Below are 27,336 nucleotides of genomic sequence, written 5' to 3'. Positions count from 1 at the left end.
CTCTGCGGCTTTTTTCCATACACTTACGAAGGCAAAACAAAACCTCATAATATAGACATGGCAACAAGAAAAACTAGGAGCAATTCAGGACATGCACACAACTTCAACATGCTGCAAGAAAACAATGGCATCAAGAAGATAAAGTTAAACTTCTTGAGTGGTCCAATCACAAGGAAATTTTAATTTGGATTTCAAGTTTTAAGTATAATCCGAAAACTGAAGAGAGATTTTTCTCCAAAAACAAAGGTTAGAAAAAACCAATCACTTCCTTTTGATTGCATTGCCAGACACTTTTTTATGGGATGATGAGTGCACAGCATCATCACCCTCGTCACTGTGGACGGATTGCTCAACTTCTTCGGCCGCTGCAAAGCCAGAGGAGTACTTTTTGATCCTCAGAGATATGAGAATACTGGACACCATTCCAACTAGAGGGAAAAGATACGAGTAGATTTGAGATTTTTTGGAGCTAGTGGTGGAAGCTACAGCAGCACCAGCAAGGCTGCCAATAGATGTATTCTGTAGAATCATCGGTAGGCTGCCAATAACTGTAGGAAGAAGGAAATCAATGAGAAAGCCAACTTTTGTGGCAGCCAGAGCATAGTTGATGACATATGATGGCAAGGGTGAGAACCGAGCAAGGAGTACAAATCTCCAGCCATCACGTTCGACTCCTCTAGCTACAAGATGGAAGTATTTGCTTCTCTGCACCCATCCCATTGCGGATTTTGAATTCCTGAAAATTGCCCTGAACAAAACAAAGGGAAAAAAATACCAGTCAGGATGGAAAGCTGCAAAAAAAAATATAGTGTGCCCATGATTGAGTCATTATTAAAAATAAACAAAACAAAAACCAAAGAGTACTTACTGCTAGGAAACAAAATTGGTGACAGGAAAAGGCTCTGCTTCCTAAGCAGGCATTCAATTAGACTTCATAAACCAAAATCATGTCTCTTAAGTAGTATCTGCTGAATTGTCAATAAAAATGAAAAGCAACATGCCACTTTGCGATGACAATATTTCAATAAACTGGAAAGACACTGAAAGTAGCAGGTGGTCGGTTGCAATATCGCCTCTAGGTTTCTAATAGAACTTCTTTAGTTATTATCAAAAGCGAACAAAGAAAGCAACATAACGCCTGCCAAATTGGAGAACAAGCATTGGGCAGGGTAATGTTGTTTTAATATGAATCAACTTTTGACAACAGGAGATTACAAAGCACACAATCCACTAAATGAGGTAGAAAGACCACTCTTTTATGCCCCATATCTTTTTATCATCATAACATGAGCAACATCCTCATTCCTTATTTCAACTAAAACCTTAAATAGGATGATCTCATGGAGATCACAAAATTTATGAAGCTGAAGTCAAAGGCATAGCTTATCACTTTTACTGTCAAATTACCACCCACTCTAGCCTTACCATTTAGACCTGTATCGTAACAAGTATCAAAACTCAGAAATCCTTCACAATAAGATTCCTGGATCTTCACCCGCCAATCTGATTCAACTAAGACCAGAGAAGTTTAGAAAACAGACTAAGTGTAATTTTTCCCATGCAAGAATTTTTTCCCTTCGCAACTTTGTGGTTTATAATAAAACCATGAAACAAGATGCACACTCTGCGGCCTTGATTTGCCATTCAAAGCCATACATGCATAACTGAATGTAAGTTATTCCACTGAATATCTCACATGTGTAGCCCATTCTTTATCCAAAGACTCACCTTACCCAACCCTGACAATCACACATCGACCAACCTTATCGAAATCCACCCATAACTTACTAGCAGTTCCGCAAAGAAAATTCAGATTATTAGAAGAAGCCATCTCTAACATTTTAAAGGGCAGTAATGAAACTCAATGTTGTAGTAAGAACCTTCAAAGAAGTTATTCCTATCTACTGTGCATCAAAACCTGCTGGATACCCCCTAATATGTTTGTAGACATTAAAGAGATAGGTGGTTTCATTGCCTTAAAACCATGAAAATCCAAACAAGCAATCCGGCAAGTGAACAATAAATTCAACAATTGGTAAATAAAATTATGAATTTGACCTTGTTATAACTACATATTGCCGACCGACTGCATGACAAATGTTCCACGGTCGAGCCGACTTGAGCAATAGAACCTGCTCTGCACATAAGTCCAGATAATACACACGCAAACCACCAAAAGCCATCATGGATGGACCTCCCACCTATATATGTACTTCGGTATGGAGATATCTTCAGCATTGATCTTTTACATCATAAAATAAAAGTCCTTATCAGCTAATGTCGTTGTTGTTGGGATCAAAGAGGCAAAAGGAAACAAGACAATGCCAGTTGGTTCACAGGTGACCAAACCCCAAGAGCCTTATCAGTTACAGTTACCCTATGAACTCCGTTTAGAAGGATAAAGAATCTATTCCTGAAATCCACGCTCTCTTTCTCGAGAAATTATGTAACTAGGTAGCATTTTTCAGATCCTTCAGATCCTACATAGAAGATTCAAGCCAAATCACAACTCCAAAATGCCTTCTCTGCATTTACTCGATACACCTCCTTCGGAACATCTTTATCTCCAATTCTTTTGTTAACTCCTTCTAAGCATCTACCTCGTTTCCCGTTGTTTTTCCCCCTTAAGAAGAAATGAAACAGGGTGAATCAAAGCCTTTTAAAAAAATAGGGATAAAAAATAAACATCTTCCGTCAACCAATTTTCCATCTGTCAGGAAAAAAAAAGGTGTTCTAAATCGACAACTCCTATCAACTACAAGGCGATCCTTGAAGTCATCGTCTCCATCACAAACATTATCTGGATCCTCCAATCCTATCCCTAGGATAATCAAAATCCATTTTTTTCCGATTTTCCATCAAATCAAAGAAGAAAAGCATAGACCAAATAATAGAGTAATATAACATAGTTTCGTTTGTTATCTCGGTGAAGCAAAAATAGATCACAGAGATCGTTAGATTCCAAGCAGACCGGAAGGGAGGGAAGTGAGAAAAGAGGGAGAGAGAGTGAGCGACCAACCGTCCGATCCAGAAGGAGAGAGAGGCGCCGAGGACCTTGGCGGAGAAGACGCAGAGGACGGCGGGGAAGAAACCGAAGAGGAGGGAGGCGCCGGCCTCGAAGAAGACGGCATAGGGGAGGCAGAGAGCCAGGGTCACGGTGTGGGCCGCCACGTAGAGCGGGATCGCCCACATCCCCAGCCTCTCCGAGAGATCCCGGAACGTCCGGAGTGCCGCGTCGCCGTCCCACCCGTACCGCCGGCTCGCCCACACCAGAAGCGCCACCGCAACCGCAGCCTTCGCAAACCCCTTCCCCATTTCTCTCTTCTATCAGCCACCGCCGGCCTCCTCCTCGATCTCCTCTTGTTGACCGACGGCCGGAGAGACGTCTCTCTCTCGATTTCGTCGCCGTCGCCTCCCCTTTTACATGGAAGGCGGACCACGTGATTCGCCCGATACTTTTCCTCTCGGCTCAGAGGTTTTGGTGTTTGGTTTGGTCCCAAATGGTGCGAGCGAAATTTAAACGATTTATCTTTTGTTTTTTTGGTAGAAACGATTTAGCGTTTTGGCACGCAAAGACTTTAAATAAAGGACCATAATTATTTTTGCTCTTTATCCTTTAAAAGACATGTATTACCGAAAATAATGAAGATGGCCTTTTCGGGCCACATTAGTCTGCAAATTGGCGAATAGTATAGCTAACTAAGTTGTCTCCCACGCTTATCACTCCAATAGTTTCATCTGAAAGAACCTTCTTCTCTTTTATGCCATTATTTTTTTTAATTTTACTGGCTACACCCACATCCATTAATCCATTATGTATAAAGCTCAAATAATAATAATAATCTAATTTACAGCATCGGCCCAAAGGGAGATTCCTTGCTTACAATACGCTGATGATACGCTTGTTTCCTGTAATGCTAACGGAAATTTTGGTTGAATATTGGGGATTTATCATCATGATTGGGGTAAACTACATTTTATAAAAACAGAAAATATAGCTTTTGTTGCTGGAAATTGGACCCGGGGGCAATCTTCGGTCGAGGAGAGGGAGCGGGAGGTGGTTACTCACGGCGGGGCGGTGGTTCGTCGACGGGCGGCGTCCTCCGTCTGGGGCGATCGGCGAGAAGGAGCGGCTGATTCCCGCGGCTGGGCGACGATCCGACAGTGGGCGGCGTCCTCCGTCTGGGTGCCTGCACACGAGCCGGTGGCCGGGTCTCCCGGCGCCGGCCCTCCGACGCTCAAGTCAGGGAGGGGGCAAATCGTGTAGAGTAGAGGTAAACGGTGCGTGTCCTCAGTATCGATTTTCCAACCCCCTTTTATAGACCGGGGGTCGGTTTACCTGCGATGTAACGGGGCGAAGCCGTAGTACGGCTCGGCATGTCGTTCAGGTCGGCGCTTGGTCAGGCGAATAATTGCACTGATGTCGGCGATGAGGGCGTTGTACAACCCGAACTAGCACGCTACCAGGCGAATTTATTGCATCAGTGTCGGAGGTATGGCCGAGATCAGAGACTTATCACAGTTGACTAGACTCTGCTGGGCTTATTTGCCGTGGAGAGCTGGGAGTCCGTAGATGACAGGAGTCACGTGCATTAATTGTTGAGTGAGCCGGAGATCCACATTTATTGTGGAGTAAGCCGGAGATCCGCATTTATTGTGGAGTAAGCTGGAGATCCGCATTCATTGTGGAGTAAGCCGGAGATCCATATTTATTGTGGAGTAAGCTGGAGATCCATATTTATTGTGGAGTGTGCCGGAGGATCACAGCGGTCATGCGCAATAAATGCCGGAGGGGCGTCATAGTACGGTCTCTGGCCGGACCTCGGAGACGTATAGCCGTAGTAGGTGGCTGACAAAAGTAGGCCTCGGGCATTGGGGTTTCTCTTAGGTCGGAGGTTCCGAGTTCGGGTGCCGACTTCGGCCTTCCAGGGTCGACGATTGTGCGGCTTCTTTGGGGCATTCGTGTCATTTGGGAGAAAAACCTTATTCCCCCAACACTACCCCCCGACTTCCGAGTTCGAGCGGCTTGTGGGCTCGGACGTAGGAAGTAAAGTCCATCGTTAAAGTTGGGGGGCGAACTTCGTCCGCACCCTCATGTTTCTTGGAATTTTCGTGGTAGGACCTGCGCCCTTGGGCGTTTCGAGGTTACTTTGTTCGGCGAATTAATGATGGGGTCCATATCCCTACGTCTTTCGAGGCGACTATAGCGGGGGCGGTGTCTCTTGGATTACCGAGGTTGGTTTGTGAGGCGGACCCAGGATGAGGGTCCTCGGGTTCGACGGGGTGGCGCCTCGGCCCCACAATCGAGAATTCCCGCTCATCAATGAGCGTGCCATTTTGGGTTTCAAAACGGACACGCGGCATGACCAGGGGTCGGACGCTTCCGATTTCGTGTTACCGGGTCATAATTTCGGAGGAGTGGAGGCCACACCGGGGCTCCACGTGTCCCAGATTTTATTAAACGAGGGGAGCGGGGGTGCCGTCCGCTCATTCTTCGAGGCGATGGGGTTCTGTGGACCCATAATGAGGTCCCGAGATCCGATGGGACAACACTTTGATTTCGTATTCGATTTATTGATCCGGAGTGGATGCAGTGCCTCGGCCTCAGAGGTCGCCACGTGGCGCAGCCCGATCGGGGGATGGGAACCGACCCCATCGATCTGGGCCATCAGGGGGGTCTATATAAACCCCACGAGTCTGCCCTAAAGGTCTTGTTTGGCTTCCCCTCATTTTCGTCGTCTTTTTTCCCTTGTTTTCTCCCTCAACCGAATTTTGCCGGCGGTGCTCGGAGCAATTTCTGGCAATGTCCAGTAGGTTTTCTTCCTGTTTTCTCTAGAGTTTCCTCTTTTCTTCTCCTTGCCAACTTCCATTTTCTGCTCTTAATTTTTACTCCATTCTTCTGTGAGAATGAGTCTCGGTCCCGAAGAAGTTGGGTCGAATATGTCAGAGGAGGAACTGGAGACAATCCGCTCCCGTTTCTTCTTCCAGCCCGGGTTTCGTCTTGAAACCGCAGGGCCGGGGGACAGGGTGACGCAGCCGCCCCCAGGTCGGATCGCGGTTTACCGCGAGACACTCTGGGCGGGCCTGCGTTTTCCCACCCATGAGTTCGTGAGCAGCTTGCTGGCCGAGTACCAGCTCGTCCCGGCGCAGTTGGCTCCGAACTCATGGAGGACTATAATCGGGTTTTTGTCCCTGTGCCTCGGGCACGGGATCCCGATCACGGTAGGCCTTTTCCGCCAGTGTTTTCTGTTAAAGAAGAACCCGGCGGACGCAGGGTGGCTATATTTCGCCTTTCGGGGCGGTATGTCACTCTTCCGGGGCGCCCCTTCCTCGATCCACGAGTGGAAGGTGAAGTTTTTCTTCCTGGCGTCCGCGGCGCCTTGGGGGTTTGAGCCGAGGTGGGGACACCCACGGCTGAAGGCCCTCAACAGACTCTCCGAGCCCACGGGGAGGGAGCTGAGGATCCTAGACTCTGTGCGAGCCCTCGGGAGGGGCAACGACCTGACCGAGCTCCTGCGGGAGGGCGCCCTGGCGAGCGTGGGTCTGAGCTCGGCGCGCCCCGAGGGTAAGGGCGGCTACGTTATTTTCATTCTTTGTCTTTCGCTTTTACTGCCACTGGCCTGACACTTAACAAAATTTTTGATTTCAGATATTCCCCGCATGCCGACCCGCAACACGTCGCTTTTTTCCCGCCTGAGGAGGCGGGAGGCCGAGGCCGGGGGGGCTAATCCCCAGCCTCGGAGGAGGGCGAGGACGGACGGCGCTTCCTCGTCGGCCGGGATGAGTGGCCCCGAGGCGGGGGCCCCTGCGGCCGACCCGAGGCGGGAGCGGGTGGTCAGTGGTGCGAGCCCATCGGCCCCTCCTTGCCCTGCCCCCCTTGCCCAGCGGGGGGAATCATTCGTGGCCCGGCCGCAGCAGCCAGGACCCGGGCCTGCCCGAGGCCCCGAGGCGAGCGGCTCCGGGACCTCGGGTCCGATCGTGCCGAGCTCTTCCCGAGCTTTCCGAGAAGAGTCGGTTGAGCCAGACTCTTCCGTTCCTGAGGGGAGCTCGGCCCTTCAGGACGCCGAGGTCGCACGCTCCATGTTGCGGCGTGCAGTGCTCCCAGCGGACCGGGCCGCATTCCGGGGGATTTCGCTGGAGGAGGTCGCCGGCAGTGCTTACTGCAGCACCGCCCGGGTAAGTTCCCTTCTTAATTTTCCTGAGTTATTAGCGCGCATACGTGCCTTTCAACTCACAATACCCTCGCTTCTTCTTTTTTTTTTTTTTTTTTTTTCAGCATATTCTCGAGCTCGACACCATGGCGTTCCTCGCCCACGGGTATCGAGAAGAAGTTCGGCAGCTCGGCCAGCAGCTGGAGCCGGCCAAGAAAAGAATCGCCGAGCTAGAAGCGGTGTCGGCCGCGGCCGAGGCTCGGTGGGCGGCCACCAAGGCCGAGCGCCTTGCCGTGGTGGGGGCGCTTGAGGAGGAGAAGGCGGCTCACGCCATGACCAAGGCAACCATGCGCGGCACGGAGGCGCGCTTGGGGGAGGTCCAGGCCAGGGTCGCGGCCCTCGAGTATGAGGAGAGGGCCCTTCGCCTCCGAATCGAGCAACTTGAGGCCCGGGAGAGGAGGGCTCTCGAACGAGCCGAGCACGCCGTGGAGCTCTTCAAAGAGTCGCAAGAGTTCCGCGACATGTTGGAGGAGGAGACGGTCGACGGTTTCCTTCGAGGCTTCGAGAACTTCCGAGAGCAGGTGCGCCTGTACTGCCCTCAGTATGACTTCTCGACGGTCCGTCCGAGGGAGGACCGGGGCTGGGGGTCCGACGTGCGAGCCCTTCCCACCATCCTGACATCCGAGGCGGGAATATATGAGCAAGACCCCGCCGAGCCTTCGACGAGGGTAGCCGAGGCGGACGGTGTCATGGAGGTGGCTCTGGCGGCCGAGACGGACGCTGTCCCGGAGGTGGTGCCCGAAGCTCCTGCTCCCGACCCCGAGCCTGTTCCGGAGGAAGGTCTTGAGGTCATCAATGTGCCGGACGACCCCCCGGATGTGGCTCCCGCCGCTTAGGACTTAGCGTATTTTTCTTTCTTTTTCATTGTATCCGAGGTCGGCCCTTGAGCGGCCGACTTCCAATTTTGTAATTGGCCTTCCGGCCCTTTGTTAATGAAAAAGTATTTTTGCCATTCCGTGTTCATCTTTCCCTCTGTTGTCGTGACCGAGGCCAGGGCCTTAGCGAACAGCCTCGATGGCCTAGCTTTGCATTTTAATTTCCGGGCTGCTTAACGAAGTTGCCCTTCTTCCCGGGCTACGTCTTAGCCTTCTCGGGTTCCAGTCATCCCGACGAAGAGGAGCTCCGAGTCTTGAGTTTTTTAGAAAATTTCCCTAAGTCCTATAGCTCGGATTTGGGAGACGTGGAGGTCATCGCGTTTAGCCTTTAGGGAAGTCCCAAGGTGTCGAGGTCGGGCCTTAGCCCTTTAACTAAGACCGGACTAGGTCTGTATGTGCCGCTAATCGGGGAGTTTAGTCGGGTCTCCGAACTTAACTCCAAACTCCTCAGAGGGAGCGCGGGCCAATAGGCAGGTTATTACCGAAGGTTTTCGTAGTTATTGTTCTCGGACTCTGCCGAGGCTTCGGTGAGCAAGGCTGGGGTTTCCAGAGATTGCCTTGGTACCCGTGTTTGGCTGGCGCATTCGTGGCCGGGACCACTTTTTAGCCGGACGTAGGAGTTTACGTCGAAGAGCCAAGTCGGGCACTAATTTATGAAATCCTCTGTACCAGTTTCGGAGACTTGACGAACGGTGCATGCATAATGTAATTAGGAGGTCGATCCTAAGCCGACCCGTTAGAGAGGCCCGACTTTGGGGCGAGATAAGGCTTCAACATTAAGATTCCGTTCAGCAATATGTAAATAAAATTTGACAAGGAGGGCGTCCAGTTGAATGTACCTCTTTCATTCTCAGAGTTATGCTTCGCATGGTGGAGTAGGCTGCTTCCCTTCCTCGTCGACCTGCGGAGTCATTTTTGACTTTAAGGGGGCTCGGGCTTCTCACGGACCCGACAGCACCCGCCGAGGTTGAGAGGGCTTGGGGAGGCTTTATTGATTTGTAGCTCTTTGCGAGGTCGAGGGAGTTTGAGACCCTGTGGTCGGACCTCGGGGCACCTCAACTTTGGCCGAGGGGTCTTGTGTCAGGTCGGCGGGTCCGCGGACGCTTTGCTGACCTGTGGTACCTCCCGAAGTCGAGGGAGTCTGATTCTCTACGGTCGACCCTCGGGGCATCCCGACCTCAGTCGAGGGATCATACGTCAGGTCGGCGGGTCTGGGCACGCTCTACCGACCTGCGATGCTTTCCGAGGTCGAGGGAGTCTGGTTCTCTACGGTCGATCCTCGGGGTATCCCGACCTTAGTCGAGGGGGCGCTACGGGGGACCGCGAAGGTACTACCCCGTTGTTGGTGATGAGCGCCACGGGGGGCCGCGAAGGTACTACCCCGTCTTCCCGAAGTGTCGAGGGGTCTGGGCACGCACTGTCGACACTCGGGGCATCTCGACCTTAGTCGAGGGATCGCTCGTTTCGGGGATCGGGGATCGTCGACCGCTCCTGGGGGTCCACTTCGTGGCGCCCCAGGTGGAGCCACCCTTTCCACCCCTCACGGCGCCTTCCCGAGGTCAAGGGAGTCTGGTTCTCTACGGTCGACCCTCGGGGCATCCCGACCTTGGTCGAGGAATCGTTCGTCAGGTCGAGGGGTCTGGGTACGCACTGTCGACCTGCGACGCTTCCCGAGGTCGAGGGAGTCTGGTTCTCTACGGTCGACCTTCGGGGCATCCCGACCTTAGTCGAGGAGGCGCTACGGGGGGCCGCGAAGGTACTACCCCGTTGTTGGTGATGAGCGCCACGGGGGGCCGCGAAGGTACTTCCCCATCTTCCCGAAGTGTCGAGGGGTCTGGGTACGCGCTGTCGACACTCGGGGCATCTCGACCTTAGTCGAGGGATCGCTCGCTTCGGGGATCGGGGATCGTCGACCGCTCCTGGGGGTCCACTTCGTGGCGCCCCAGGTGGAGCCACCCTTTCCACCCCTCACGGCGCCTTCCCGAGGTCAAGGGAGTCTGGTTCTCTACGGTCGACCCTCGGGGCATCCCGACCTTAGTTGAGGAGGCGCTACGGGGGGCCGCGAAGGTACTACCCCGTTGTTGGTGATGAGCGCCACGGGGGGCCGCGAAGGTACTACCCCGTCTTCCCGAAGTGTCGAGGGGTCTGGGCACGCACTGTCGACACTCGGGGCATCTCGGCCTTAGTCGAGGAATCCTGCTCCATTCCACGTTTCGTCGTCTTGCGATCCTTCCCGAGGTCGAGGGAGTTTGGGACTCTACGGTCGAGCCTCGAGGCATCCCGATTTTGGCCGGGGAATCTGAGGATCACAGACGACCCAATATTAAAAGAGGATTACAGTTATCAAGGTGAGAGAAATTTTTGCAGAAAAAGGAGCTGAGTCCATTGTCCTGATTGTTTTGAACCCCTTAGGGTTTCATTGGTAATACATCCGTAGATTCTCGGAGTTCCAGCTTCGTGGGATCAGAGTCCCCTCCAGGGACTTCAATTTGTACGCCCCTGGTCGTTGTACCCGGGCGATTTGATACGGCCCTTCCCAATTTGGGGCGAGCTTTCCTTGCTCGGTCGGTTGAGAAGCCTCGACTCTCCTGAGGACGAGGTCCCCTACTTTGAAGAGCTTGGGCTTGACTCTGGAGTTGTAGTATTGGGCTGTTCGCTGTTGGTATCTCGCCATGCGAACCCGGGCGACCTCTCTCGTTTCTTCGACAAGGTCCAAGTTACTCCTTAGCTGGGAAGAATTGGTGTCGGGGTCGTAATGCTCCATTCTGGGAGAAGGCAGGCCGATCTCCAGCGAGATGACGGCCTCAGTGCCGTATGCTAGGTTGAAGGGGGTCTCTCCCGTGGGTAGTCGGAACGTGGTCCGGTACGCCCAAAGGACATTGTACAAGTCCTCGACCCACTGTCCTTTGGACCGATCAAGCCTAGCTTTAAGTCCCTGCAAAATAGTTCGGTTAGTTACCTCGGTTTCCCCGTTTGTCTGGGGATGGGCAACCGAGGTGAAGCGATGATCAATGCCGAGTTCAGAGCAAAACTCCCTGAAATGAATATTGTCAAATTGTCGACCATTATCAGATATAAGGATACGGGGTAGTCCGAATCGGCAGATTATAGACTTCCATACGAAATCCCGCATCCTTTGCTCAGTGATCCGGGCGACAGGTTCGGCCTCGACCCATTTGGTGAAATAGTCGATGGAGACGACCAGGAACTTTCTCTGTCCGGTGGCGAGGGGAAAGGGCCCCAGGATGTCGATCCCCCATTGGGCAAACGGCCAGGGGGCGATGATGGAGGTCAGCAGAGCTGAAGGTCGGCGCTGGATATTGGCGTTTCGCTGGCACCGATCGCACTTGCGGACGAAATCTGTTGCGTCTTTTTGGAGTGTGGGCCAGTAATATCCCTGCCGCAGGATCTTATGGGCCAAGGCCCGGCCCCCCAGGTGATTTCCGCAGATCCCTTCATGGACCTCTCGGAGAGCATAGTCCGCCTCGGAGGGGCGGAGGCATCTGAGAAGGGGGGAAGTAAATGATCGTCGATAAAGCCTGTTCTCGTATAGGACATATCGGGGGGCCTGGCGCTTGATTCGGCGAGCCTCCATCTCGTCATGAGGTAGGGTTCCGTCCTGAAGGTAGCAGACGAGCACGTCGATCCAGCTAGGCTCGGAGCCGATGCACATGGTAGGCTCGGGTTCCTCCGTGCTGGGGGTCTGAAGATACTCGAGCGCGGTTCCCTTAGGAAGCTCGCTCATGCGGGAGCTTGCCAGCTTGGATAGCTGGTCTGCCCTGAGGTTTTCCGTTCTGGGAATGTACTGAATGTTGAAAGAATTCAGGGCAGATATGAGTTCCCGCACCTTTTGGAGATACTTTTGCATGGATGGCTCTTTAGCTTCAAAATCTCCTTGGACCTGGTTCACCACCAGCTGGGAGTCGCTGAATGCCGTCAAGTCTCCCACGTTTAGTTCTTTCGCCAGTTTGAGCCCGGCGATCAGGGCCTCATACTCGGCCTCATTGTTCGAGGCCGGGAACTCGAGGCGCAGGGCTTGCTCAGCCACCACTCCGTCTGGACTAGTGAGGATAAGTCCGGCCCCGTTACCCCCCGAAGTCGAAGACCCGTCCGAGTGCAGGACCCATGGCTGCCTCGGGGCCTCCTCCGCGGGTCCAGATGGCAGGTCGGGGTCGTCCGGAAGGGTGCACTCCACGATGAAGTCGGCGAGTATCTGAGCTTTGATAGCCGGCCTGGGCCGATATTCGAGGTCGAATTCCCCGAGCTCGACCGCCCATTTGGCGATCCTCCCCGCACGATCCGACCTCTGCAATATTTGCTTCATGGGCTGGTCAGTCAATATAACTATCGTGTGGGCTTGGAAGTAAGGCCTGAGTCTCCGAGCCGAGATAATGAGAGCGAAGATGGTCTTCTCAAGTTTAGAATATCGGGTCTCGGCATCCCTGAGAACCCGGCTGGTGTAATAGACCGGCTTTTGGAGCTTGTCCTCTTCCCGGACGAGAACTGAGCTCACTGCGGCTGGGGAGACGGCCAGATATAAGTAAAGGACCTCGCCTTTCCGGGGCTTGGTGAGCAGCGGGGGAGAAGCCAGAAGGCTCCGAAGATCTTCAAAGGCCTGCTGGCATTCTTCTGTCCACCGGAAGTCTTTCGGCCGTTTGAGGCTCTTGAAGAAGGGGAGGCAACGCTCGGCTGACCGAGAGACGAACCTTCCCAGGGCGGCTACCCGCCCCGCGAGCCGCTGCACCTCCTTAACTGTCTTTGGAGGCGACATCTCTTGCAGTGCCCGGATTTTCTCCGGGTTGGCCTCAATTCCGCGCTGGGTCACTATGAAACCCAGGAACTTGCCCGAGGTGACCCCGAACGCGCACTTCGCCGGATTGAGTTTCATTTGATATTTTCTGAGCTTGGCGAACGTCTCGTCGAGATCGGCTATGTGGTGTTCCGCCGCTCGGCTCTTCACCAACATGTCGTCCACGTAGACTTCCATGTTCCGGCCGATCTGGTCTTTAAAAATCTGGCTGACCAGCCTCTGATAGGTGGCCCCAGCGTTTTTCAGGCCAAAGGGCATCACCTTATAGCAGTAGGTGCCCTTGTCGGTGATGAAGGCCGTCTTCTCCTCGTCTTCTGGCGCCATTCGGATTTGATTGTATCCTGAAAAGGCGTCCATAAAAGTTAGCAGTTGGTGTCCCGAGGTGGAGTCGACGAGCTGGTCGATGCTCGGGAGGGGGAAACTGTCTTTTGGGCAGGCCTTGTTCAGGTCGGTGTAGTCCACACACATACGCCATTTTCCGTTGGCCTTCTTTACGAGGACTATGTTGGCGAGCCAGTCCGGGTAGGAGACCTCCCGGATGAAGCCGGCTCCGAGGAGTTTGTCCACCTCCTCGGCCGCAGCTCGTTGTCGCTCGGGGGCGGAGCCTCTTTTCTTCTGCTTTATAGGCCTGCTGGTTGGTTTCACCTGAAGTCGGTGGACCATGACCTCAGGGTCAATTCCTGGCACGTCCGCGGGCGACCAGGCGAAGACGTCGGCATTATCCCGCAGGAAGCTGACGAGGCGATCCCTCTCATGGGCGCCGAGGCCGGAGCCGACCTGCACGGTTAGCTTGGGAAAATTTTCTCGTAGTGGGATTTGAATAAGGAGCTCACCGGGCTCTACTTGCTTCTTCCAGGGGGTGTCCCTTGCATCGAGGGTTTCTATGGGGAGTGAGGGGCGCGTCGGGCGGTCTGGCGCCTCAGCTGGTTGTTTCACTGTGTGGGCCGCCATGTAGCATTGCTTGGCGACCAGTTGGTCTCCGCGGACCTCGCCTACTCCTTGGCCGGTGGGGAACCGCATGAGTAAATGGCGGGTTGAAACCACGGCTCGAAGGGTGTTTAACCCTGGGCGCCCAAGGATGGCGTTGTAGACCGAGGGCAGACGGACCACCAAGAAGTCCATCCTCACAGTGCTCTCCCGGGGGGCGAGGCCAACTGTGACAAGGAAGCTAGCCTCACCTTCAACCGAGACCGCATCTCCGGTAAACCCGACTAGCGGGGCATTGATTCTCCGGAGATGTCTTCCTGTCAACCCCATTTTTTGGTAGGCATGGTAGTACAAAATGTTGGCTGAACTTCCATTGTCAACTAGGACACGCTTTACATCAAACCTATTTACAATCATGGAGATGACCACAGCGTCATCGTGAGGGGTCTCGACCCCTTCTAAGTCCTCGTCCGAGAACGAGATGACTTCATCAGTACGTGGGCGCTTCGGGGGTGTTCCCTGGGCGGCCGTTCCTGCCGAGGCCCGCCCGATCATGTTGATGGTGCCGGCGATGGGCCTGTTGTCGCCTGGATTTTCGGTTGGTGCGACATTCTCCGCCGGCCTTTTTTCCTCAGGTCGATTCCTCACGAACCGGTTGAGTACTCCCCGTCGGATGAGCGCTTCTATCTCGTCCCGGAGTTGGAAGCAGTCCTCCGTGTCGTGCCCACGGTCTCGGTGGAAGCGGCAATACTTCCTGGTATTTCGGGGAAATCCCGTGTCTCGCATAGGAGGCGGGGGTCGGAAGAAGTCCCGACCCTCAATTTCCATCAGGATCTCGGCCCGGGGAGCATTGACGGGTGTATAGTTCTCGTACCTCGCCTGGTACGTCCGGGGCCGTGGTTGAGACCTCGGACGAGGAGGTGTCCTCTGCTGAGGTCGCCCCTGCTGACGGGGCGGACTCCTCAGTCTGGGGAGATTTTTCTCTCTGCGGGGAGACCGGCTCCTTTGTCGGTCGCGCTCCTCGCGGCGCTTCTTCTGCTTCTTAGAGGCGGGCTCGATTGCTCCCCGCCTGGAGGCGACTGCCTCCTCGGCCTTGGCATACTTCCGGGCTCGGGCCAGCATTTCGGTGAAGTCGGCCGGGAAGCTCTTCTCGATGGAGAAGAGGAATCGGTAGGAGCGAACCCCAGTTTTCAGAGCCGACATGGCTATCGACTGGTCTAGCTCGCGGACCTCCCATGTGGCGGCGGTAAAGCGGTCCAGGTACTCTTTGAGGGACTCCCCCTCCTTCTGCTTGATGTCCAGGAGGGAGTCTGATGTCCGTCGCTGGCGCCGGCTGGCAGCAAAGTTGGTGGCGAACTGCCTGCCGAGCTGCTCAAAGGAGGACACCGTGTTCGGCTTCAGTCCAGAAAACTAAAGCCGAGCGGTCCCTCGGAGGGTCGCTGGAAAGGCTTTGCAGAGTATGGCCTCCGAGGACCCTTGTAGGGCCATGAGGGCCCGATAACTCTCCAAGTGGTCGAGGGGGTCGGTGATTCCGCTGTAGGGCTCCACCTGAGGCATTTTGAATCTCACGGGAACCGGCTCGTCCTCGATCTGGCGGGAGAAGGGGGACTTGGCAGTGAACTCAAAGTCCCCTTCCTGTCTTGCCTTCTTGCCGTGGGGTGCCGCAATCTGGCGCTCCAGATGCTCAACTTTTCGGTCGAGCTCCCCCACCCGTGGGATTGTCGTTGTGGTTTGCGTCGGCCCTTGGCGGTCCGGGGCTGACTCCGCCTCGGAAAGTTGGGGTCTCCGATCGAAACCTTCTCTCGGTAACTCCCTACGGGGAGTAGCCCGTTCTCCGTTGTTGGCTCTGGAGGAGCCATGCAGATTTTGACTGGGGAGAACCGGGCCGTTGGGGAGACACTCCGGCGGGGCCTGGGCCTGCGGGGGAAGCGCCGATGAAGCTTCCACGCGCTGTAGGCCCTGCACGGCGGCGGCCAGGGCCTGGACTTGCTGTACCAGGGCATTGAACTGTTCCAGCTGGACCTGAGGACCTGGGTCAGCTGGAGTTGGGAAATTCTGGACGGAGTGTCCAGGACTTTGCGGGGGACGCCGGGAGACGTTAGAGGCTCCCTTACTTCTCAACTTCATGACTGCTACTCGGACCCTTCCTCTAGCGCCAACTGTTGCTGGAAATTGGACCCGGGGGCAATCTTCGGTCGAGGAGAGGGAGCGGGAGGTGGTTACTCACGGCGGGGCGGTGGTTCGTCGACGGGCGGCGTCCTCCGTCTGGGGCGATCGGCGAGAAGGAGCGGCTGATTCCCGCGGCTGGGCGACGATCCGACAGTGGGCGGCGTCCTCCGTCTGGGTGCCTGCACACGAGCCGGTGGCCGGGTCTCCCGGCGCCGGCCCTCCGACGCTCAAGTCAGGGAGGGGGCAAATCGTGTAGAGTAGAGGTAAACGGTGCGTGTCCTCAGTATCGATTTTCCAACCCCCTTTTATAGACCGGGGGTCGGTTTACCTGCGATGTAACGGGGCGAAGCCGTAGTACGGCTCGGCATGTCGTTCAGGTCGGCGCTTGGTCAGGCGAATAATTGCACTGATGTCGGCGATGAGGGCGTTGTACAACCCGAACTAGCACGCTACCAGGCGAATTTATTGCATCAGTGTCGGAGGTATGGCCGAGATCAGAGACTTATCACAGTTGACTAGACTCTGCTGGGCTTATTTGCCGTGGAGAGCTGGGAGTCCGTAGATGACAGGAGTCACGTGCATTAATTGTTGAGTGAGCCGGAGATCCACATTTATTGTGGAGTAAGCCGGAGATCCGCATTTATTGTGGAGTAAGCCGGAGATCCGCATTCATTGTGGAGTAAGCCGGAGATCCATATTTATTGTGGAGTAAGCTGGAGATCCATATTTATTGTGGAGTGTGCCGGAGGATCACAGCGGTCATGCGCAATAAATGCCGGAGGGGCGTCATAGTACGGTCTCTGGCCGGACCTCGGAGACGTATAGCCGTAGTAGGTGGCTGACAAAAGTAGGCCTCGGGCATTGGGGTTTCTCTTAGGTCGGAGGTTCCGAGTTCGGGTGCCGACTTCGGCCTTCCAGGGTCGACGATTGTGCGGCTTCTTTGGGGCATTCGTGTCATTTGGGGGAAAAACCTTATTCCCCCAACAGCTTTAGAGAATGACCTCATAGTTTTCCTCCCTGTGGCGAATTCAAGCATGACTTGATTAAAATTTAGCTCTTTCGGTACCCAAAATGATTAAGAATTGTTTTAAATCAAAATGATTAAGATTAGTCGTATATAGGGCAACTAGAGTAGAAACAAAAGCCTATGTCAGATGTTCATCTGGGATGTTGATCTCTAAATGTGGCACAAATCAGAAATTGTATCAAGAGTTCTTGTATATTGATATTTTTGTATGGTAAAACAATTTAAATTTTAAACTAGAACTTCATATCTTCAAAAACAAGGGTTGTATCTGCAATAAGAAAAGCAAATCATCTGCCGTCTCTACCGGATCTCAGAGACAGAGAGAGAGAGAGAGACAGAGATCCACAAAAGAAATTGAGCATACACTAGTCATTTCCCATTTTTTTTTTTATAACAAACGGCTCTGCTCACGCTATTATGACGTAAGTGCAGCCAGTAGAATCAAGAGTAAGAAAATGATAGAGCGATAGAGGAGCAGCCCTCTGGTATATTCAGAGAACCTCTCCAAAGTGCTAGACAGCATAAGTGGCGATCCAGTCAGCAGCTCTATTCACCTCCCAGTACATATGCACAGCCTGAAAGGCGCTGCAGTCCTCCACCATCCAACGAATATTGCAGAGCAGAAGGTTTCCATCTCCCCGCTGCCCCTCCTCCCATATTCAGTAGATCGCCGTCGCTGAGTCTCCCTCAAAAAGGATGCGCTCACCCCTCAGCACCCATCTCGCATGGGTGATACCTCCCATGCTGCCCTGAGCTCTATCTCTACGGCTGTCAATCCAGCGGTGCTTCGCCTCCAGCAGTGATCAACCTAAAGTCATGGTTCCTGATCACAAAACCAACACCTACTCTGTCTCCATCAGCGGATGCATTACTATTGAAGTTCATTTTGATATGACCGAGGGGTGGGAACTCCCAAGAAACAAGTGCTAATCCTCAACCACTTCTGGTATCTCCAAAAAAAATAATAAAAATAAAAATAAAATCGACTCACTATAAAGCTTTAAATTCACAAAGAACCAAAAGAAAAATTTAAGCATTACTCTTTGGAAACCAACCATGTGGAACCTACATTAAGGGGGCAGAATAGAAATGCACCCAATCTTATCACTCTCAAAAAGTGCCTCCTAGATGCTTTCTTCCATATGGTAGTCCCATTTTACTTACTAGCTGAATGCAGACCTCTCAAGTAACTGGACTCTTGTTCTCTTCACAACAACTTAGACCTGGACCATCAAAGAAGAGCATCCATAAAAAAGTACACATGATAAAGACCGGCTCCTAGACCAAGGTAATACTCAGAATATTCTCTTAAACCTGAGGGGAGAGTAAAAAAGCAAATGAAAAATTTCGAACCCTTATAAAACATGTAGAAGCCAATATGTATGATTTCTCTTCTTTTGTCTTCTAACCCTCTTTCTGCACTACCAACCGGTTTGGTATTGTAACAACAATAAAGAAGAATAAGGAGGAGGAGGAGAGAAAAAGAAAATGATCTTCAAAGAAACATGATGTATTTTTTTTTGAACAGGCCGGATTTACTCATAACAAGACACCAACACAGGGTCATGCTCCTATAATAATGTAGTAGTGTATCCAAGTTTGATCCATCACAAAGTTTTCGATTTATCCAACACATGAATTGCCATTGTTAAACCACATAAAGTTGTAAAGAGGAAACCATAGTTCATAAATGGTAGCAAATACTTGACTGTAGTCAATATCTTCAAAAATTCACGCTTCTTTCAGGGAACTGATATTGTAGTATTATACTTGCCAATGGTCCCATTTAAATTATTTAATTGCCTCCTGATATGGATAATCACAAAGTTTTTCTGAAAGTTGAAGGTCTTACATTCTCATTATATGAATTTAAAGTATTTATGAATGTTTTACTAGATTGCTAAATCCAAACAGCATAAGCCTTACAATTCCATCTGTGCTAGAGCTTCAGATTCACCGTGATCAGGTAGAAATTTAAAAAGTACTTGAAAACAGCCTTTTCTGACTGGAACTTCAACATCTGGACTAGATGTAAATCATGTAATACAACATCATGCAACAAAGACTAGAAACTTGTCCCTAACAAATTGACAATAAAATGACTGAGACATAGCACGATAAAAGAATCAATCATGATAAGGAGGGAGAGGAGCAAGTCAACGCTGCTGCTCCAATCATGACCGGTTCTGCAGCTCGAATCAGACCAATCACTCCATAGAATTATAGGATAGACGACATGAGGCACCTGATTGCAGTGTTATGTGAGAAGTGTTGGGAAAAGAGATAAATTAGACATTCTTCCCCATTTGATCATGTAGATTCGAAGTTATTTCTAAAAATAACTTCTTTTTAGGAAGCAGGTTCTTGTTTTGATAACTGCTTTGGAGGCTACCTCCGGTCCCTTTTGGATGGTTGCTCTTGCTGTTGCTGAAAATTGGACCCGGGGGCCGCCGCGAAGCCGTGGAAGGAGGAGCTCCGCTGCTGCAGGAGGCGGACGGCGGTGCGCCGGCTGGCTGCGTCCTCCGCTGCGGGGGGGTGTGCAGGTCCTGCAAGGAAAGCCGGTGGCCGGGCTCCCCGGCGCCGGCCCTCCGATGCCTAAGTCAGAGGGGGCAAGTATGTGGAGAGAGCAGGGAAGAGAGTATATGGAGAAGACAACAAGAACATTCGGATAAGATAAAGAAGACGAAGAGGATGATGTCCTCAATTGTGTCTGTGCTTCCCGGCGGGTTCAGTCCCGGAGATCTGTTTCCGGTTTTTTTGTTGTTCTTCCTCCTCCCTTTTCCCTCCAGGTTTCCTTTTATAGGAGGATTTTGGTTACCTGGGAGGTGACAGGAGGTTTGTCCTGTTTTGTAATAATTGGGCACGATTTAACCCATTAATGGCGTAATGGAGAACGGGACCGGATCAGACCGGAATCAGGGAGTTGTCACGGTCGATCGGACATGTTGGAGTGGTTGAACCGCCGGCCGTAGCGGGCCTGGGGTCTGTAGACGGTAAGTGCATTTATTACCGATCGGTCATGTTGGAGTGGTTGAACCGCCGGCCGTAGCGGGCCTGGGGTCTGTAGACGGTAAGTGCATTTATTACCGAATGAACCGGTGGGCCAGGTAGAGCCATACGCTCTGATGGTTCAGTGATCCGGAGATCGTCTTGGGCCGTGTTCATTAAATGTCTGAGTGCATCGGAGACTTGAGGGAGTCTCATGCATTAATGGCGGGTCGTGCCGAACGCCTGCGGAGATCTTATGCCTTGATGGCTTGGAGATAGTGGCGGGTCACAAGCCGTAAGAGTTGTCAAGTCCCTTGGACTTTAGGCGGGGGTTGAACATTCGGTTAAGGCATCGGCTCGGCAAGGGTGCCGAGCCGAGCTGGTCGCCCAATGGGGCAACCCTGTGGCGGGGCTGCTTTGAGTACTCCTGGTCGGCACTTTTTAACCGAGCAGCTTATTTTGGTTGGGCACCTCTTGGCGCGCACTCTGGTCGGCGCCCTCTAGTCGAGCGCCTTCCTGGTCGGCATCCTTTGGCCAAGCAGCTTTCTGGTTGGGCACCTCTTGGCGCGCACTCTGGTCGGCGCCCTCTAGTCGAGCGCCTTCCTGGTCGGCATCCTTTGGCCGAGCAGCTTTCTGGTCGGCGATCTTTTGGCCGAGCAGCTCTCCGTTCGGCACTCTTTCGCCGAGCAACTTTCCGGCTGGTGCTCTTCGGCCGAGCGCCTCCGTGAATGTATGGCTTGGGGTTCTTCCCCCAACACTTGCAAATAACCATCCTATATCATGATATATTTTTTTTACGATAGCTCGAACACAAGCATAAGTTTTAGGAAGCACATTGATAAAACTAGAAGAGTCTTCAAATTAAAAGCTGCAAAGTCAGCCATGCCTCCAGTATCAGAAAGCGAAATCAAATCGAAGATTCTAAGTGGGCTACCAAAAAAAAAAAACCACTATGCTGTTGCCGTTCCCTTAGCTCCCATTCTCGAAGCTCAAGTGCGCCTTGCTGGGTTCGGCCAAGCACTCATCCGGGTCGGTGAGGATCTCCGAGATGAACTTGATCAGCGAGCAGAGCCCCCCCAAGAAATTGTGGTCGATAACCCCATTCCCTTCCATCACATGAGCGAAATCCACGAGCTTAACCCTAACCCCGCCGCCGGCCCTCCTGGCCTCGACCTCCTCCCTCGCGTACATCACCAGCACCGACACCGAGTAGAAGTGGAACAGCGTCTGGTCCTCGAACCACGCCTTGAGCTCCAGCAGCTGCGCCAGAACCCCATCCGACCGGCCGTACACAGCGGAGGCGAAGGCGCAGTCCGGCGGGCCCGGATCCGACGCCGGATTCGAGGACACGAACTGCCGGAGCGCTCGCCGGACGTCCTCGGCCGTGAACCGCCGGACGGCCTCGCGATCGGGCCGCCAGAAGCCGGCGTCGCCGCCCTGGTGGATCCGCGCGCCGGAGATGCGGAAGCCGAGGGCGAGGCTGGTGGTGTCGCGGTCCTTCTTGAGGCATTTGCGGATGTAGTCGTCGGGGGCGGAGGGGTACCAGGTGCACGCGCCGATCTTGATGTCGATGAGGGACGGGCGGCGGAGGCCGGCGGCGAGGTCGTCGAGGACGAGGTGCGGGTGCGGGCCGGAGCCGTCGGAGGCGGGGAGGAGCTGGGTGCCGTGGAAGCCCGGGAAGAAGGCGCGGACGTGGGGAGGGACGCGGGGATCGGAGGAGAAGGACGAGTAGAAGGCCGCCTCCTGGGCCCCGCGGTCGTCGCCCTGGAGGGTCTTGTAGAGGAGCCCCGCGCCGTCGACGAGGGGGCCCAGCTGGCCCTCCACGGCCTGGTGGCCGGCCACCTGATGGTCCGGGGGCCTCAGCATCGGCGTTGGGCGTCGATGGCGCCGGCGAGCGACAGTGCGTGACTGCGCGGCGGAGGAGATGGTGTCTCTTCCGGGGGGCGTGCGAGATACCTTGTAACGAGAACCGTATAAGCTCCTCTGTATTCGTCATCAACCAGCGCGAAGAGGTGAGCTCATCGTATTTTTTTTTGGCAGTAGATAACAGGTAATTGTCTCGATCAAACATTCCAAATCTTGGTCGGTGCTAATAAAATCTGTCTTTCGTTTCCTCTTCTCGTGGTCGGTGCGGTTTGGGCCTCACGGGAAAGCCCTCTGTGTATACCCGTGCACCAAACCATGCCCGATACCTCACCGAATCGTTTCCACTACACCCTGAGCGTGATAGCCGGCACGAAACCTGCCAGATTCGTAGCATTAGAGCAATGATGAAAGGTAAATTAGTTTTTTATACTAAGCATATATTTAGAGAGGCCAACGAGCTACAGTAAGATGACTGCTTATGTGGTCGGGGACTCTGAAGATATTCTAAGGCTAGAGACTAAAAGTTATCTAGGACATTCTATGATTTGTTTCTTAATTTATTAAATATATTCGTATCGTAATGTATGAAACGCTCCATCAGGGCTGCCGCCACAAAGCGACAACTCGGAGTGCAATGACATGCGGGCAAATGAGATCCAGTTGGATTATATAGAGAAAACATAAGAAAATTAATGAACCTGTGAGCAAAGCAACTAAATTGTGGCTCAGTTCCGGTAAGCATGCAGCCGTGAGTCGAGTTTCGTTTTTTTCCCCTAGGAAACGGTCATGATTCGAGATAACAAACCTTCATGCGGGATAGAAGCTGTTGGGGGGAATAAAGTTTCCCCCCAAATGACATAAATGCCCCAGAGAAGCCGTACAACCTCCGACCCCGGACAGCAGAAGTCGGCGTCCGACCTCGGAACCTCGGCCACGAGACGACCGACCCCGAGACCTCCGACCTAAGAGAAACCCCGATGTCCGAGGACCGTACTCTAACATCCCTCCGGCATTTATTGCGCATGGCCGCTGTAATCTTCCGGCACACTCAACAATAAATGCGGATCTCCGGCTTACTCCACCATTAATGCGGATCTCCGGCTTACTCCACCATTAATGCGGATCTCCGGCTTACTCCATAATAAATGCGCGTGGCTCCTGACATCTACGGATCCCCAGCTCTTCACGGCAAATCGACCCAGCAGGGTCTAGTCGACTATGATAAGTCTCTGATCTCGGCCATACCGCCAACATCAGTGCAATGATTCGCCTGACCGAGCACCGACCTGAACAACATGCCGAGCCATACTACGGCCTCTCCCTGTTACATCACAGGTAAACCGACCCCCGCATATAAAAGGGAGCCTTGGCCTCTCAAGAGGGGGGGAACATTGGTACCCCCAAAAATTCACTGTTTATCTTCCTTCTCCATACTATTTGCCCCCCTCACTGACTTGACCGTCGGAGGGCCGGCGCCGGAAAACCCGGCCACCGGTTCGTGTGCAGGCACCCAGACAGAGGACGCCGCCCGCCGACGGACCACCGCCCCGCCGTGAGAACTCACATCCGCTCCCTCTCTTCGACCGAAGATTGCCCCCGGGTCCAATTTCCAGCAACAGTTGGCGCTAGAGGAAGGGCCCGAGTAGCAGTCATGAAGTTGAGAAGTAAGGGAGCCTCTAACATCTCCCGGCGTCCCCCGCAAAGTCCTGGACACTCCGTCCAGAATTCTCCAACTCCAGCTGATCCAGTTCCTCAGGTCCAGCCGGAACAGTTTAACGCCCTGGTGCAGCAAGTCCAGGCCCTGGCCGCCGTCGTTCAAGGTCTACGGCGCGAGGAGGCTTTACCCTCACTTCCCCCGCAGGCCCAGGCCCCGCCGGAGTGTCTCCCCAACGGCCCGGTTCTCCCCAGCCAAAATTTGCATGGCTCCTCCAGAGCCAACAATGGAGAACGAGCTTCTCCCCAGAGAGAGTCACCGGGAGAAGGTTTCGACCGGAGACCCCAACTCTCTGAGGCGGAGTCAGCCCCGGACCGCCGTGGGCTGGCGCAAACCACAGCGACAATCCCACGGGTGGGGGAGCTTGACCGAAAAGTTGAGCATCTGGAGCGCCAGATCGCGGCACTCCACAGCAAGAAGGCAAGACAGGAAGGGGACCTTTGAGTTCACTACCAAGTCCCCCTTCTCCCGCCAGATCGAGGACGAGCCGGTTCCCGCGAGGTTCAAAATGCCTCAGGTGGAGCCCTACAGCGGAATCACCGACCCCCTTGACCACCTGGAGAGTTATCGGGCCCTCATGGCCCTACAAGGGTCCTCGGAGGCCATACTCTGCAAGGCCTTCCCAGCAACCCTCCGAGGGACCGCCCGGCTTTGGTTTTCTGGACTGAAGCCGAACACGGTGTCCTCTTTTGAGCAGCTCGGCAGGCAGTTCGCCACCAACTTTGCTGCCAGCCGGCGCCAGCGACGGACATCAGACTCCCTCCTGGACATCAAGCAGAAGGAGGGGGAGTCCCTCAAAGAGTACCTGGACCGCTTTACCGCCGCCACATGGGAGGTTCGCGAGCTAGACCAGTCGATAGCCATGTCGGCTTTGAAGACTGGGGTTCGCTCTTACCGATTCCTCTTCTCCATCGAGAAAAGCTTCCCGGCCGACTTCACCGAAATGCTGGCCCGAGCCCGGAAGTACGCCAAGGCCGAGGAGGCAGTCGCCTCCAGGCGGGGAGCAATTGAGCCCGCCTCGAAGAAACAGAAGAAACGCCGCGAGGAACGCGGCCGACAAAGGAGCCGGTCGCCCCGCAGAGAGAAAAATCTCCCCAGACTGAGGAGTCCGCCCCGTCAGCAGGGGCGACCTCAGCAGAGGACACCTCCTCGTCCGAGGTCTCCACCACGGCCCCGGATGTACCAGGCGAGGTACGAGAACTATACACCCGTTAATGCTCCCCGGGCCGAGATCCTGATGGAAATTGAGGGTCGGGACTTCTTCCGACCCCCGCCTCCTATGCGAGACACGGGATTCCCCCGAAATACCAGGAAGTATTGCCGCTTCCACCGAGACCGTGGGCACGACACGGAGGACTGCTTCCAACTCCGGGACGAGATAGAAGCGCTCATCCGACGGGGAGTACTCAACCGGTTCGTGAGGAATCGACCTGAGGAAAGAAGGCCGGCGGAGAATGTCGCACCAACCGAAAATCCAGGCGACAACAGGCCCATCGCCGGCACCATCAACATGATCGGGCGGGCCTCGGCAGGAACGGCCGCCCAGGGAACACCCCCGAAGCGCCCACGTACCGATGAAGTCATCTCGTTCTCGGACGAGGACTTAGAAGGGGTCGAGACCCCTCACGATGACGCTGTGGTCATCTCAATGATTGTAAATAGGTTTGATGTAAAGCGTGTCCTAGTTGACAATGGAAGTTCAGCCAACATTTTGTACTACCACGCCTACCAAAAAATGGGGTTGACAGAAGGACATCTCCGGAGAATCAGTGCCCCGCTAGTCGGGTTTACCGGAGATGCGGTCTCGGTTGAAGGTGAGGCTAGCTTCCTTGTCACAGTTGGCCTCGCCCCCCGGGAGAGCACTGTGAGGATGGACTTCCTGGTGGTCCGTCTGCCCTCGGTCTACAACGCCATCCTTGGGCGCCCAGGGTTAAACACCCTTCGAGCCGTGGTTTCAACTCGCCATTTACTCATGCGGTTCCCCACCGACCAAGGAGTAGGCGAGGTCCGCGGAGACCAACTGGTCGCCAAGCAATGCTACATGGCGGCCCACACAGTGAAACAACCAGCTGAGGCGCCAGACCGCCCGACGCGCCCTTCACTCCCCATAGAAACCCTCGATGCGAGGGACACCCCCTGGAAGAAGCAAGTAGAGCCCGGTGAGCTCCTTATTCAAATCCCACTACGAGAAAATTTTTCCGAGCTAACCGTGCAGGTCGGCTCCGGCCTCGGCGCCCATGAGAGGGATCGCCTCGTCAGCTTCCTGCGGGATAATGCCGATGTCTTCGCCTGGTCGCCCGCGGACGTGCCAGGAATTGACCCTGAGGTCATGGTCCACCGACTTCAGGTGAAACCAACCAGCAAGCCTGTAAAGCAGAAGAAAAGAGGCTCCGCCCCCGAGCGACAACGAGCTGCGGCCGAGGAGGTGGACAAACTCCTCGGAGCCGGCTTCATCCGGGAGGTCTCCTACCCGGACTGGCTCGCCAACATAGTCCTCGTAAAGAAGGCCAACGGAAAATGGCGTATGTGTGTGGACTACACCGACCTGAACAAGGCCTGCCCAAAAGACAGTTTCCCCCTCCCGAGCATCGACCAACTCGTCGACTCCACCTCGGGACACCAACTGCTAACTTTTATGGACGCCTTTTCAGGATACAATCAAATCCGAATGGCGCCAGAAGACGAGGAGAAGACGGCCTTCATCACCGACAAGGGCACCTACTGCTATAAGGTGATGCCCTTTGGCCTGAAAAACGCTGGGGCCACCTATCAGAGGCTGGTCAGCCAGATTTTTAAAGACCAGATCGGCCGGAACATGGAAGTCTACGTGGACGACATGTTGGTGAAGAGCCGAGCGGCGGAACACCACATAGCCGATCTCGACGAGACGTTCGCCAAGCTCAGAAAATATCAAATGAAACTCAATCCGGCGAAGTGCGCGTTTGGGGTCACCTCGGGCAAGTTCCTGGGTTTCATAGTGACCCAGCGCGGAATTGAGGCCAACCCGGAGAAAATCCGGGCACTGCAAGAGATGTCGCCTCCAAAGACAGTTAAGGAGGTGCAGCGGCTCGCGGGGCGGGTAGCCGCCCTGGGAAGGTTCGTCTCTCGGTCGGCCGAGCGTTGCCTCCCCTTCTTCAAGAGCCTCAAACGGCCGAAAGATTTCCGGTGGACAGAAGAATGCCAGCAGGCCTTTGAAGAGCTTCGGAGCCTTCTGGCTTCTCCCCCGCTGCTCACCAAGCCCCGGAAAGGCGAGGTCCTTTACTTATATCTGGCCGTCTCCCCAGCCGCAGTGAGCTCAGTTCTCATCCGGGAAGAGGACAAGCTCCAAAAGCCGGTCTATTACACCAGCCGGGTTCTCAGGGATGCCGAGACCCGATATTCTAAACTTGAGAAGACCATCTTCGCTCTCATCATCTCGGCTCGGAGACTCAGGCCTTACTTCCAAGCCCACACGATAGCTATATTGACCGACCAGCCCATGAAGCAAATATTGCAGAGGTCGGATCGTGCGGGGAGGGTCGCCAAATGGGCGGTCGAGCTCGGGGAATTCGACCTCGAATATCGGCCCAGGCCGGCTATCAAAGCTCAGATACTCGCCGACTTCATCGTGGAGTGCACCCTTCCGGACGACCCCGAGCTGCCATCTGAGTCCGTGGAGGAGACCCCGAAGCAGCCATGGGTCCTGCACTCGGATGGGTCTTCGACCCCGGGGGGCAGCGGGGCCGGACTTATCCTCACCAGTCCAGATG

General features: G+C 54.0%; 2 protein-coding genes across 3 annotated transcripts; both read right to left on the bottom strand.

The window, feature by feature from the left end:
* Positions 1 to 125: 125 nt before the first annotated feature.
* On the bottom strand, positions 126 to 3,514 carry LOC103712355. Of its 2 annotated transcripts, XM_017844094.2 has the most exons (3): positions 3,020 to 3,514; positions 635 to 748; positions 291 to 548 (listed from the first exon to the last, which is right to left on the bottom strand). In XM_017844094.2, exons 1-3 carry the CDS (start codon positions 3,313 to 3,315, stop codon positions 470 to 472), a joined length of 489 nt encoding a protein of 162 aa, XP_017699583.1. In that variant the 5' UTR covers positions 3,316 to 3,514; the 3' UTR covers positions 291 to 469. The 2 variants fall into 2 exon arrangements, with proteins under 2 accessions (XP_008797079.1, XP_017699583.1); XM_008798857.2 differs by having other exon boundaries at positions 126 to 748.
* Positions 3,515 to 20,842: 17,328 nt separating this feature from the next.
* Positions 20,843 to 22,085, bottom strand: LOC103712359 (inositol polyphosphate multikinase IPK2). Its single transcript, XM_008798862.4, has one exon. It carries the CDS (start codon positions 21,871 to 21,873, stop codon positions 20,977 to 20,979), a length of 897 nt encoding a protein of 298 aa, XP_008797084.2. The 5' UTR covers positions 21,874 to 22,085; the 3' UTR covers positions 20,843 to 20,976.
* Positions 22,086 to 27,336: the final 5,251 nt, after the last annotated feature.

Source organism: Phoenix dactylifera, chromosome 14, assembly GCF_009389715.1.
Source record: "Phoenix dactylifera cultivar Barhee BC4 chromosome 14, palm_55x_up_171113_PBpolish2nd_filt_p, whole genome shotgun sequence".
Classification (NCBI taxonomy): Eukaryota; Viridiplantae; Streptophyta; class Magnoliopsida; order Arecales; family Arecaceae; genus Phoenix; species Phoenix dactylifera.
Note: the sequence above shows the minus strand (reverse complement) of the source record. Positions and strands in the feature narration are given on the sequence as shown.

Excerpts from the sequence above, each read along its gene's own strand:
- LOC103712355 (XM_008798857.2), bottom strand. The coding sequence starts at position 3,315 with ATGGGGAAGGGGTTTGCGAAGGCTGCGGTTGCGGTGGCGCTTCTGGTG. Across the intron at positions 749-3,019 it reads CTCTCCTTCTGGATCGGACG|GGCAATTTTCAGGAATTCAA; the intron begins GTTGGTCGCTCA and ends TGTTTTGTTCAG.
- LOC103712359 (XM_008798862.4), bottom strand. The coding sequence starts at position 21,873 with ATGCTGAGGCCCCCGGACCATCAGGTGGCCGGCCACCAGGCCGTGGAG.